A 14,720-nucleotide genomic window follows, 5' to 3' on the forward strand; every position below is an offset into this window, starting at 1 on the left:
CTGATTATTAAGACCTTCAATATCTCTTAGCTGTGATGTGGAGGTGGCCGGGAGGGGGGGGGGGGACTTCAATCTCATTCTACCCCAGGTCTCATGAAAATACAGACAACATATTTTCTTCTTCCTCTCACAGTGTAATTCTTATTTACACACAGACAAAATATTTAAAGAATCACAAAAATGTTGATACATTTTATCATAACAAAATCTCCTATGATAAAATACAGTAAAACTGCATTTCTTGTTTAAATGTATATAGTATAAATTTAAAGCAAACAAATAAAGAAACATTAGGCATCACATTGCAAAATGACAGCAAGAGAGAAAAAAAACAGCAAAATCCATGTTTTGTTGGTCATGTTACTCTGTCCTTTGCTGAGGAAGAAAAGCAAAAAGACGAGTTAGGTTCATAACTGAAGACACTGGAAATGTAAACTGAACACAACACGACAGTTTGTCCATGTGATTTTAGCAAGAAATATATTAAAGAAAAACTTACACACCTGCTCAGTGTTTCTCACTTGTTTCTCTGACAGTTTCTTCTGAATCTCTTCTATTTCTTTCTCTTTCTCTCTCAAGTGTTTATTAATTTGTTCCTTATCTTTTTCTATTTTTCCCTTTTTTTCTGTCATTTGGATTATAATGTTCTCCGTTTCCTCCATTAGCTTTTCTGTCGTCTTTAACAGTTCTTCATGTACTTCTGTTCTCTTTTCTAGGTTAACTTTTGTATCTCCACGCTTCTGCATTTTTCTCTCTCTGTCAGTTTTTGGTAGTTCTATCTCCAACTTTTTCATGATCTCTTTCATCTCTGTCTTGTCCTCCTGAATCCGTGTGATGAGTTTTTCTCTCTGGTTCTTCAGAAATGTCTTCTGCTCCATCAGTTTTTTAATGGTTTGTCTGACATGTTCTAAGTCTTCCTCCTTGTTCTGCAACTCATCTTCAAGTCTTTTCTTTTCCTCACATTCTCTGTGTGATTTCTCCTCCATCTCTGTTTGATGTAGTTCATTTTCATCCTCATCATGTCTTTCTGTGTGATAAAATTGCAGGAAAAAATTATTTGGAAAATAGGGAAAACATATGAGTCATTTTTATGTGTTTACATGTGTTGACAGTATTAATTTACTATACCAGTAATCAAATATAAATGGAAATAAACAGTCTGAAGAATTACTATAGAGACTGACACTATGGTTACCACCCTACAACAATGTAGAGTCTAGAACAAAAGTCTTCTTTTGAGAAGGACTGACTTTCAGATGTATTTCAAAATTCAGTGAAAATAGATGTTCAGAAATCACTAATGAAGGATATTTAAAATAACATTAGATGTACTGAAACTGCTACATGAGAATTTGAGAGGTTTTGCCAGTTTTATTCAAAATCACATCTATCTGTTCATGCATATCTAATTTTCACATTTAATTTTCTTTCACTGCTTTGTTTATATGAGTAAACGAGTCAGAACATGACATGTTGGTCGCATTTCCTATAACAAGGATAAAACACAAAGTTTTAATTTATATTGTTGCTATAACTATAATTTTACAGTGGGTGATTTCCTCGAGTATTTTTACCTTTGCCCCCAAAATGTCTCAGTCACACTAGAGGAAAATCTACAAATTCAGCAAGTGGTTGTGGCAACCAGTTGCTCTTCTAGAGGTTGAGGGTGCTCTATGCTCCATTTTTGATCACAAGGCAATTGCACAGGTTGCTAATGGGATGCAAACTGCCAACAAATAATCACAGTGTGACTTGAAGTAAGTCTAGTTACTCTCCGACAGACGGGCAAAAACTTCCCAATAATTTACACTTAGTTTATAAATGCAGACAGAGAGTCAAGATATTGCAATCAGTCTCAGTCAGTCTGCACTGATGGGACCAACTTTTCATGTCTTAACACATCTCTTTACAACACAGGACACAGGGTTATATTCCTTTACAAAAGTAAAGTTGCTGAGAGCCTCCAATTTTGCTAGTGAATCGCTGTAACATAACTTTAACATAACTGTTTATGTGTTTGTGTCATTTTTATTTGAATCACATTTGTACTACTTATCCCTTAATTTTAAAGGCAGTTACACTAAAACAAGACATTAAAAACGTCTGATAATAATTTGAGGTTGGGGTAAAAAGTACAGTGTGGTTTAAACTTACTGGTTTTCTTTTGTCCACATTTCCATATTAGGATTACTGCTGTCCCGATGCTTATTAAACAGACAGCCAAGTTGACGGTAATGTGAACAGCAGTATTAGACTGAACCATAAAGAGATCACCTGTGAATATAAGGAGACAAAATGTTCTAGATTCTACTTTCTGTAACTGAAAATTAATGTGAGTGATAAATAAAAAAGCATTTCTACCTGAAACATGGATGTTTGCCTCTTTGATTTGACTGATATTCTTCTGTTGAACTTTGCAGGTGAAGCTGTAGCTCTGTCCTTTCTCCACAGTCACTTTACTGCTGACACTATAGAGCCCATCAGAACCTCTGACATTTTTTGTAGGTTCCACAGAAATAGGTTTACCCTCACTGTCCACCCACAACATCTGAGGCTCTGGATACCAGCCATTAGATTTACACTCTAACACCATTTCATTTTTGACATTGGTGAGTTCTATGACTGGTGAGGAAGCTGAACCTGCAAAGAAAAGAATGACAGACAATATATATATATATATATATATATATATATATATATATATATATATATATATATATATATATATATATATATTTTGGCAAAATTTGGGCAAATTGTAACTATTTTAAGAATCTTCATATATATATATATATATATATATATATATATATATATATATATATATATGAAGATTCTTAAAATAGTTACAATAGTTACAATTGCCCAAATTTCTCTATTATTGACCTTAATTCAAATTGTCCTTTTAAGTTTATAGAGAGGCCCAATGCTATGTGACATCAACTGTGCCATTCTAATTGGTCAAAATTCTAATAATCTTACTTATTTATTCCATTTTCTAAAAGTTCCTGTATATAGACTGAAATTAACTTGTACCTATCCAAGTAGTTCCTTGTCAAATCAGCTTTCCTCTGGTTCATCTTGGTAAAAGGGCCTCCTTGGCTGAATTGTTTTTCTCATGGGGCCAGATACCCCTCGGTTGACAAAAGGCCCATTTAGTGGGTGCACAAATCCCCTGTGATTCCAAGTACTTTTGTGTTTTGTTATGTATCTCTCTTATTTGTCTAGTTGTGCTGTTTAATAACTCAGCTGCTCCATGTGCTACACTGGTCAGCTTGTGTGCCCAAAGGCCAGAAGTGCCAATGATTCTGTACTCATTCCCTCTTGCAGTTCATGTCAATATGCTCAGTCTAAATATCTGTCCAGGAAGTATTTTTAGCCCAAGTAAGAGCTATTTTGGTTACCCAGAATAAATGCACTTCTATTCTCAACTCATATGTCTCTGTAGCTGACATAAGTGTTTCTTTATCCCTCCTGTTCATTCTGTGCCCTTTGACCCTCAGTATCTATGTTTCTTTACATTTAAATTGCAAAGTGAAGAAATTAATCTAAATTTAACTTACCCACAGCAAGCACTACCACAGTTTCTGCATTAAATTTAGGTACAAGGCATTTGTATGTTCCTGCATCAGAGAGTTGTACTGTGGAGAGTTTCAATGAAACGTCTCCACACTGCAGTTTGTTGACAGAGAGTGATGTTCTTCCTGTGTACAAAGGATTCTGCTCAGTCAGAAGCTCCACACCCTCTCGCCTCACATAGACAGATCTAGGTTTGAGGTCAGTTCTGGACCAATCCACAGTCAGGTCAACAGCATCCATAGTAGGTTCCAGGTGGCATGGCAAAATGATGTCATCACCAATCATGGCCACTACTGGCTGAGTTGGACCAATCATCTGATGCTGACCTAAATAAATTTAGGGACAAATACAGTTCAGCAGTTTCGCAATTGTGAACATCAGGCTGAGCAAGATATGTAACTGATGTAACTGATTTATTTAACATAATTAAAATTTCAACATAAACTGTTGTTGTTGCAGTGTATGTTTTCATCTTCTGTGAAAGACTAAGAACTTTAAATTGTGGACTTTATAAATGTTTGTGTGCAACTTACCACCACAAGATTGTATTAGAAAAAGGAGGACAACGGCAACATGTTGCAAAACCAAGAGATGTTTATCCTTTAAAGGAGTCATTCTAGATGTCTGCAAAAAGAAGAAGAAAAAAAAAGGGGGGGGGGGGCGGGCATATATCAAAACTGCAAAAGCAACACACACTTTTTTTTCACACTGAGCCACTCTCTGATAGGAAAAGTGAAACGCTCAAAGACAGATTGATAGACTCTGCCATGCTGAACTAAAGCAAAATCACAAAAGCAGTTAAAAAAAATAAAAGGTCTGTGAAATTTAGCACAAAATAAATTTTTTGTTGATAAGCAGAGATAAAACATTGATACATTTTATTTCACTTAACACAAGATATTTTTGCTTAAAGTAAGTGGAAGCAATCTGCCAATGAAACAAATCAAATTTTCTAGTTTCAAGATCCTGTCTAAAAACAAGTTTGTATATCTTATTGAGATGTTACTCATTAAGATAAGTGTTAGCTGTCATGAGATTATTTTGACTAGAAATAAGACAAATGTACTTGGAAAGATTTTGAGTTCTTGCAGTGTGTCTGTGCATAGGCCATGGTTTCTGTTGCCCTGTTTGCAATCAGATACTGTCTATTAAATGCTGATAAATGACATGGACTTTTTTTTTTCAAATTGCAAACCCTTTAAGTAGCAACTAATAACAACATGTAATTAAAAGCATGTAATTAAAAATACACATTTTGAATATTTATGTGTACACAAATATCCAGAAATAATAATTATGTTACTTTTACTCCTTGACACTTACAGCACTCTTTGTGCCTCTGGTAACTGTTAATGCTAATGTAATCAATGTGATTTTTTATTATAAGCACCTGCAAGAAAACTGAGAATGTTTAGCTTTGTTTGGTAAAGATCGACATACCTGTTAAGCTGCTCAAAACAGTCACCCCAGCTCAAAGAAAAGTAGGTTGTAATAAAACTATGTGCACTCTCAACCCAACCCTCTGTTAAACAATAACACTTGTTGACTTTATAGTTCCTGATATCAAAGGTCAGTTCTTTTCATAAAGTGAGGACTGGTTGGAACTTTGCTAAACTTGCAATTTGATTCGGTTTGTTCATTTAAGTCAAAGTGTTTTAACTGTGTTTTAACGAATATGCTTCAACATCCTACATGCTGTTAATTCCTTGTTTAGGAGTTGTGAACAAGGACATTATGTCTGTGAAAGGTGTCAAATATAGCTAACTGTGTCTTGGTGTATATATTTAAGAGCAGCACTTCAGGAATTTGATGACCCATTCCATGAAATGAAATTCAATAATAAGGGTTTAAAAAAATGTTCCTAGGTACGTTTGCATTGGGTCTTTAAAAAAATTCTCTCTTCTGAGAGAAAGAGCTTTAGCTCTCTCATGGCATAGCTTGCAAGTTTAAATATTAGTTGTTGTTGTTGTTTTTTTTAATTAAAGTCACACTGGGACATTTCTTTCTACACATGTTGTCTGGTTACCTTTTAATGTGCTTGAATTTTATGGGCAGAAATCTGTGCCATCAGAAACTGAATTTGAATAAGTTAAATTTGAATTTGAATTACTCGGATTGAATCTGAATTGTAACTTGAATGAAAGCTTTTGAAAACTGAATTTGAATTAGTTTAATTTGAAATTGAATTTATGGTTTGAAAATGAATTGATTTGCTTTGAAACTGCATTTTATCCTTTAAAAATTCAGCTCTCGAATACTTTCAGATTCACTTCTCACCATTCAGTTTCAGTTCTACAATTCAATTTCAGTTCCAAAATTCAGTTTTTTGGGACTTACATCCGGTTCCGGTTCAAGCGCAGATTAATAGAACTACAGACTGATAGCGTTACTGACGGAATCTACAGCGTCTTGAGCTGAATTAAGACTTCAGAAGTCATTCGTCATGTCGAATGACCAGCGGATAAACTCTCAGCTTGGTAATAAATGTATTACATGTATAAGAACAAGCGTCATGTTAACAAATGATAGCCGTACAGTAACCTTTATGCTTATTGTAGCTGCTAGCTAAAAACGCTAATTTAGCCTAGTTTGCCCTGATTTCAGCTTTGACAAACAAATATGATCGACTGTTTCTAGTAGAATTCCAAAGTTGTCATCTTGTACCCTGTCAGAGCCCTGTATGCTTGCAGACCCCTACAGTAAGGAAACATGCAAAACGCTGTCCAAACCTTTGTATTTGAGCTTTATTTATGTCTTACACAGCATCCCAACTCTTTAGCGAACTTAATAACTTTAGCTAAAGTGAATAGTTAGTCTAATTCATTAGTGCAGCATTACTGGATCACCTCTGTTTGAAGTAATATAATATGATATACAACTATCACTGAAACAGCAAACTTTGTAAATAAACAACACTTCTCATTCTCTAAACGTTTGGCCACAGCTGTAGATTACACTATCAGTGCTTGTTCACTCTTGACAATAATTACATTTCTAAATTCTCTTTGTGCATTTACAGGTAAACAATATCTAATATTTTATCTAAATGACTGCTTTGTCTTTGAAAAGGTGAAGAGCCTGAGGCCGGTGACACTCCAGTTCTACTCTAAGTACATCCTTACGGTGGCTCACAGGACAAGGCGACATTGCTGTCCTGCCAGAAGAGAAGAGAAACTTCAGTCTTCATGAAGTTCAACCAAAACCTGTCATATTCCATATGACGGGTCTCAAACTCCATTCCTCGAAGGCCGGTGTCATGCAACTTTTCCATGCCCTCGAGGACTGGAGTTTGAGACCCCTGCCGTATGGTGTTCATGCAGTTTTCTACCCCACAGTTACAGCATGTCTGACTGCCTGTTCAGCATATGCAAAAATATATGATGAGTTTAAGCATGTGATGACAAAGGCCTTCCATTACGGTGTTTGTCATCACATGTCACAGACATCTGGATGATCATTTGGAATAAACAAAAAAACAAAAAACTTGTTACTTCATCTTTTATCTTTATTATTATTTTTCTTATTTTACATTTTTCATTGTTAGGCATTGGGTTTATTTGTAGTAGTCCTTTCCAGCTTCTTTCCCTCTTCCATGTTACTGTGTCAGCTTGTCAGCATCTATTTGGGGTTGGGAGTGGAACAGGAAGTAAGGAACAGAAAGTGCCATTTAAACCAGGAGAGGATCTTATATTTCAGAAGAAGGATTAATTCAAAAGAAATGACCTCAATGCCATATTTTATTTAGGAACCCTAGAGAGCACTTTGCAAAATAACACATTCTTATAATTTCACCCTCAGATGAGCCAAGCTACGACTGTCAGGGAAGGTGATGTAGGTACAGAGCATGTGAGAGTGGTTAAGTTAATGTCTCTTGTCTAGATGAAGGCACAGGAGGGATCAATGGCACGGCGTAGAGATTCAGTATCTTCAGTCTTCAGTGGACACTCCATTTCTGGCACAAAACACCTGTAAAAGATGGTCGATTTAGGAGGTGACCCGACAACTTCAGCCTGTCAAACATAGAAATGGAGCAGTATGTTTTTAAAAAAAACAACTAATAAGCATGCACTCAGTACCCTAAGAATTATTATGGTAGTTAAACACAGTGATAGTTGTATATCATATTATATCACTTCAAACAGAGGTGATCCAGTAATGCTGCACTAATGAATTAACTATTCACTTTAGCTAAAGTTATTAAGTTAGCTAAAGAGTTGGGATGCTGTGTAAGACATAAATAAAGCTCAAATACAAAGGTTTGGACACTGTTTTGCATGTTTCCTTACTGTAGGGGTCTCTGCAAGCATACAGGGCTCTGACAGGGTACAAGATGACAACTTTGGAATTCTACTAGAAACAGTCGATCATATTTGTTTGTCAAAGCTGAAATCAGGGCAAACTAGGCTAAATTAGCGTTTTTAGCTAGCAGCTACAATAAGCATAAAGGTTACTGTACGGCTATCATTTGTTAACATGATGCTTGTTCTTATACATGTAATACATTTATTACCAACCTGAGAGTTTATCCGCTGGTCATTCGACATGACGAATGACTTCTGAAGTCTTAATTCAGCTCAAGACGCTGTAGATTCCGTCAGTAACGCTATCAGTCCGTAGTTCTATTAATCTGCGCTTGAACCGGAACCGGATGTAAGTCCCAAAAAACTGAATTTTGGAACTGAAATTGAATTGTAGAACTGAAACTGAATGGTGAGAAGTGAATCTGAAAGTATTCGAGAGCTGAATTTTTAAAGGATAAAATGCAGTTTCAAAGCAAATCAATTCATTTTCAAACCATAAATTCAATTTCAAATTAAACTAATTCAAATTCAGTTTTCAAAAGCTTTCATTCAAGTTACAATTCAGATTCAATCCGAGTAATTCAAATTCAAATTTAACTTATTCAAATTCAGTTTCTGATGGCACAGATTTCTGCCCATAGAATTTGCCTCATTCAGAGGACAATGCATATGTGCATATACACACTAACAACAGAAGCGCCTCATTAAACATAGAAAACACACACACACACACACACACACACACACACACAGATATCCTCTCTCAATCCATTTATCTCTTTCTCACAAGCGCACACATTCATCACATATTCAAAGCCTGGATATTTCAGTTGCAAATTTGTACATACTACATTCTGTTATGTTTATATTTTGTTGTTAAAGTTTTCAGTGCTGTTACAGTTTGTATAATAAATTTCCTCATTGATGAATCAGATTTTGATCTGAAAATTGTTTCACACACACACATCCATATAAATCACTCTTGGGGCTTCGTGGTGGTCACATGGCTCCATAATAAAAATGGCAAAAAGACAAGAATTTCATGCATTAGGCTATAATAGCAATTTTTTTTTTAATCCAATAGAAAACAATAAAAATGCCAAAAGTCCCTACTTTTCTTCAAAATGAAGTGCTGGAATCACAGGATTAGTGGTTTTATACTACAAGAGCAGAGAGGTTAAAAAATGTGGTTTCAATGGGAGTGAATGGGGCATTTTTCTGTTGAGAGACACTATACGAAAAACTAATAATGCAATCGAATCAAATTTTTTGCTGTTCTTTGACTTGCCCAAGAATAGAATCACCCCGATGCCTCATCCTCATACTATTTATTATATGAAAAATTAGACAATTAAAGTTTTTTTCAATAAATAATTAATAATTCAAATGTTTAAATTGGCATTTAAAGGCTTAAAATCCTTAAAAAAAAAAAAAAAGAAGTGATTTATGGGGGAAAAAGAGTTCTTGTAAACGCAAAGGTGTCCAGATGGTGCAAAATGCATCAGTAGAGTATGGATAACATGTAAGAGTAAAAGATTTTTTTAAAAAATTGTCTAAAAAGGCCATTTCCTGCAAAACTCCATGTCGCAAGCTATAACACAGCCACAATGATTGCCTTAAAAAAAATAAAGTCCTGAAGAGGGCATGAGGATTGTAACAGTGGAGAAAACCGTAACTAGAGTAACGTTCCTGACATTGTACTAATGCCTGACTATCATACTTCTACAAGTGATCAAGGGTGACATGTTATCACCAGGATAACTTGTTTTGTTTTTTTCAGCATGAACTGTGAGTCTCCAACGTTTCAGGGTTTTTTCTCAGAAGGAAACTGACTCTAACCCAAACAGTTGAAGAGTCATGTCAACTGATAATTGTCACAGTTCAAAACAGACAGGTGCATACTCCGGCTAATATACTCACTTGTACGTACTTGCGTTCTTGTGAACTTGTGATAAGTCATCAGTTGCAGAAAAAGTACTGTTCCAAAATCAAAGTATGCATCAAGTCAAATACGGCAAAAAATCCTCCTGTTTTATCGAGCATGCATTGGTAGTGACTTGTTGTTAGAGTGAATTGTTAAATATTTGTCATTTCTATGCTTGCCAACTCTGATGAAATGGATTCCACTGGGGGGGGGGGCTGTAATGTTTTATTGCAGATACATCCTATCTGCAAGATCTGCTTCTTTTGATGTAAGCTTCCTGCGTTTACGAGCCTTTGGTGAGCAGGAGGTCTCTCACACACACACACACACACACACACACACACACCCACACACACACACACATATTCCTACTTACATATAGAAGTTCACACACAATGCCTTGTCTTAGAAACTATGAGGGCGTTACTTTTTGTATGAACTGTGTTCTCAATAAAAGTCAGCAGGAGGAGGCCATCGTCGGGGTCAATTTCGTGGTGGACACAGACGAGGCCTCCCTTGCGCAAGTAATCGATTGATTGACTGTCTTGTTTTCTTTCATGATGAATAAGTCTCTAAAACTAGCGGGGTTTGTGGGAACAGACCCAACACTTGTGTGAACAGCCATCCCAGAATGCATTTTGACCAAAACTCAAACACAGCAAGTGGAGTTCGGTGAAAGAATTTGGAATATTACTATTTATTGGTCACAAAATTTACGTTTAAGATATTTTCAGGTGAGAACGTTGCTGTGTAAACCTCAAATATGTGCTCAATTTATCAAGACATCACATACAGTGGCTTGCAAAAGTATTCGGCCCCCTTGAACTTTCCCACATTTTGTCACATTACAGCCACAAACATGAATCAATTTTATTGGAATTCCACGTGAAAGACCAATACAAAGTGGTGTACACGTGAGAAGTGGAACGAAAATCATACATGATTCCAAACATTTTTTACAAATAAATAACTGAAAAGTGGGGTGTGCGTAATTATTCAGCCCCCTGAGTCAATACTTTGTAGAACCACCTTTTGCTGCAATTACAGCTGCCAGTCTTTTAGGGTATGTCTCTACCAGCTTTGCACATCTAGAGACTGAAATTCTTGCCCATTCTTCTTTGCAAAACAGCTCCAGCTCAGTCAGATTAGATGGGCAGCGTTTGTGAACAGCGATTTTCAGATCTCGACACAGATTCTCATTTGGATTTAGATCTGGACTTTGACTGGGCCATTCTAACACATGGATATGTTTTGTTTTAAACCATTCCAAGATTGCCCTGTATTTGGCTCCATCCATCGTCCCATCAACTCTGACCAGCTTCCCTGTCCCTGCTGAAGAGAAGCACCCCCAGAGCATGATGCTGCCACCACCATATTTGACAGTGGGGATGGTGTGTTCAGAGTGATGTGCAGTGTTAGTTTTCTGCCACACATAGCGTTTTGCATTTTGGCCAAAAAGTTCCATTTTGGTCTCATCTGACCAGAGCACCTTCTTCCACATGTTTGCTGTGTCCCCCACATGGCTTGTGGCGAACTGCAAACGGGACGTCTTATGGTTTTCTGTTAACAATGGCTCTCTTCTTGCCACTCTTCCATAAAGGCCAACTTTGTGCAGTGCACGACTAATAGTTGTCCTATGGACAGATTCCCCCACCTGAGCTGTAGATCTCTGCAGCTCGTCCAGAGTCACCATGGGCCTCTTGGCTGCATTTCTGATCAGCGCTCTCCTTGTTCGGCCTGTGAGTTTAGGTGGACGGCCTTGTCTTGGTAGGTTTACAGTTGTGCCATACTCCTTCCATTTCTGAATGATGGCTTGAGCAGTGCTCCGTGGGATGTTCAAGGCTTGGAAAATCTTTTTGTAGCCTAAGCCTGCTTTAAATTTTTCTATAACTTTATCCCTGACCTGTCTGGTGTGTTCTTTGGACTTCATGGTGTTGTTGCTCCCAATATTCTCTTAGACAACCTCTGAGGCCGTCACAAGGCAGCTGTCGAGCTGTTTTGCAAAGAAGAATGGGCAAGAATTTCAGTCTGTAGATGTGCAAAGCTGGTAGAGACATACCCTAAAAGACTGGCAGCTGTAATTGCAGCAAAAGGTGGTTCTACAAAGTATTGACTCAGGGGGCTGAATAATTACGCACACCCCACTTTGCAGTTATTTATTTGTAAAAAATGTTTGGAATCATGTATGATTTTCGTTCCACTTCTCACGTGTACACCACTTTGTATTGGTCTTTCACCTGGAATTCCAATAAAATTGATTCATGTTTGTGGCTGTAATGTGACAAAATGTGGAAAAGTTCAAGGGGGCCGAATACTTTTGCAAGCCACTGTATTGTCTCACTAGAGCCAATGAGAACAGCGAACTCCCGGCATGTAATTTTTAAACCCCCCGGGGTCTTTCGCTACTCAGAGTAAACATGACATATACGTCTCTGAGATAACTTCTAAATGTTCATGTGTGGTTTATTTCAGTGTTTGATTTGTTCCTGAGTAAATCGATTTGGCTAAGATTAAAGTCAAGCTTCATAACTGGGCAATTTTATTTAATATTGAAGTTTTACTTGGAGAGCTGTCAGTATATTTTTAATTTCACCCGTCATATCCTGTGATATAAAATGTTCTGTTCCTATTTAATCAGCTGCCTTGGATTAAATCTAATATTAAATTATTTAAATTCAGGAGGAAACATTTTCACCGGGAACAAAAACAGCATGTTAACACATGGAGATCCTGAAGGCTGCTCCAAAAATGAAACTGAACTGAAATGGTCAGACTATATTTTAAATACTTGTTCAATTCTCTTTGAAAGAGTCTGTTGTAAGTTCTGAGTGTGTACTAAAATAAGAATAAAAGAGTTCTAACATCTCACCTGTTTGTTTTTATTGAGACATACATGCACACAATTTTTGTTAATAGAGAGATGAAGCTTGTGTTTCAGTCATTTAGTGATTGTTTTTAACTTTATGAAGCTTATTAGACATTATGAAACAGATATGTAAGCGATGTGTAGCGAATATTGCCAAATTCTTAAGATCCTGTATTAAATTAAAAACTTGGTAAAAATAAAAGGCACTAAAAACTCCAAAACTGTGATGTCTTCAAGTACTGTTCCAATTTTAGAATGATCATGCTGCGTTCTCACAAGTCTGAACCCCCTTGTGAACTTATGAAGTCTGACTAGAGAGAACGCAAGTCCATGCTCGCATACCTGAGATATGATAAACTGCCTCAGGTTAATCTACGTAAATTCAGCAAATGTTCTTCATTTTCAGTCATTTCAGATAGCTGGGCTCCTGAGTTTGTACTGTAATTCATGTTAGTTGATTCCAACCTCTCTGTAAACAGCAAACCAATCAGCAGCAGTCTGTGGGTATGTACTGGCCTTGATAGAAAAAAAATCTGAAAAACTGCTGCAGTCAGCTCTGTGTTTAATTTCTATTGGCAAATACATTAAAGAAAAGCACAAAGGCTCAGCCAAGGCTGGAGGTGACCCATCAAACACTCACCAGGAACACAGATAAGCTTAGACTCCAAAGCAGTGTTACTTAAGCACATTAACAAAATGAAAGCTTTCTTTCATTTCACTACTTTCTTTTAAGTCACCTCGATGAGACAAAGTCCTGCTTTAAGTGCAGGTCTCTGCACGACTCCAAGAACAGTTCTTTATAAAAAATAAATACAGCCTTTCTCACACTTTGCTGCTACATTATCAGCTTTGTGGGAGGTTTTAACAACTGACAGACATTTGTCATCTAGTATGTGCTCACAGTTTGACAGAGAAACAAGTCTGACTTTATTCAGAGTTTATTCAGTAACATGTAGAAAATAATGCCATTGTTGTTTTTCACCACATCTTTAGCGTTTTGTTGTAAGATTCCAACTTGTTTGTTGTCTGACTCAAAACAAAACAAATAAACAAAAATAAAGAACGACTTACCCCAGACTCCAAAACAGTGATCCAAACTGTTGCTGTCAAAGTGAAATGATTCGCTGCAGCCGAGCAGGAAACAAGAACTCAGACAAGGACTAACAAGTCACTGCAAACCTGACACTCCGGTCTGATCAGTTTCTAACGTTCTGCACATTCCTTGGTCTATACATCAGATAAACACTGAGCATAACGAACACAGGGACGGTTTAACTTGATTGCATGTTGCATCAGTTTTGATCAGATCATGTGTAAACCGAAGAGGAGCTCAAAATGGTTTCAGCAGTTTTTTCTTACCCTCAACAATGAGCTCATATTTGCATTTCATTTTGTCTGCAAACACAACAGCTCTAAAAGTCAAAGGAGTTTGCAAAGAAAAGCGTCTGTACTTCTTTGAGTTGCTTGAAGACGTTTCACCTCTCATCCGAGAAGCTTCTTCAGTTCTAAGGTCAAATGGCCGAGAGTCCCAGATTTAAACCCAGTGGGAGTATCCCCTCAAAGAGGGACAAAGGACCCCCTGGTGATCCTCTAATCACATGCGACAAGGTGTGGCGGGTGTGGTACCTAATCAGCCAGGGTTTCGGGTGAGCTCATTGTGAAACCTGGCCCCACCCTATCATGTGATTTCCTGAGGTCAGATGGCCCAGGATGTGAGTGGGCGTTAAGGCGTCTGGGGAGGGAACTCAAAACTGGATTATAGATGGCAGACAGTTGGTGTCGTAAACCACCGCCTCTGTTCAAAGATGGTCGCTCACAGTGGACATAGATAGCCTCTTTCACTCCTCTTTCAAACCATCTGTCCTCTCTGTCCAATATGTGAACATTGGCATCCTCGAAAGAGTGACCTTTATCCTTAAGATGCAGGTGGACTGCTGAGTCTTGTCCTGTGGAGGTGGCTCTTCTATGTTGTGCCATGCGCTTGTGAAGTGGCTGTTTGGTCTCTCCAATGTAGAGGTCCGGGCATTCCTCACTGCACTGTACAGCATAC

At 37.3% G+C, this 14,720-nt stretch overlaps 1 protein-coding gene across 2 annotated transcripts; it reads right to left on the reverse strand.

Moving 5' to 3' along the window:
• Positions 1-113: 113 nt before the first annotated feature.
• On the reverse strand, positions 114-13,841 carry LOC116330437 (butyrophilin subfamily 3 member A2-like). Of its 2 annotated transcripts, none has more exons than XM_039604873.1 (7): positions 13,742-13,841; positions 4,113-4,203; positions 3,564-3,905; positions 2,362-2,640; positions 2,155-2,274; positions 504-1,027; positions 114-375 (listed from the first exon to the last, which is right to left on the reverse strand). In XM_039604873.1, exons 2-7 carry the CDS (start codon positions 4,192-4,194, stop codon positions 361-363), a joined length of 1,362 nt encoding a protein of 453 aa, XP_039460807.1. In that variant the 5' UTR covers positions 4,195-4,203; positions 13,742-13,841; the 3' UTR covers positions 114-360. The 2 variants fall into 2 exon arrangements, with proteins under 2 accessions (XP_039460807.1, XP_039460811.1); XM_039604877.1 differs by lacking the exon at positions 13,742-13,841 and adding an exon at positions 5,020-5,065.
• Positions 13,842-14,720: the final 879 nt, after the last annotated feature.

This window comes from Oreochromis aureus, linkage group 3, assembly GCF_013358895.1.
Source record: "Oreochromis aureus strain Israel breed Guangdong linkage group 3, ZZ_aureus, whole genome shotgun sequence".
Classification (NCBI taxonomy): Eukaryota; Metazoa; Chordata; class Actinopteri; order Cichliformes; family Cichlidae; genus Oreochromis; species Oreochromis aureus.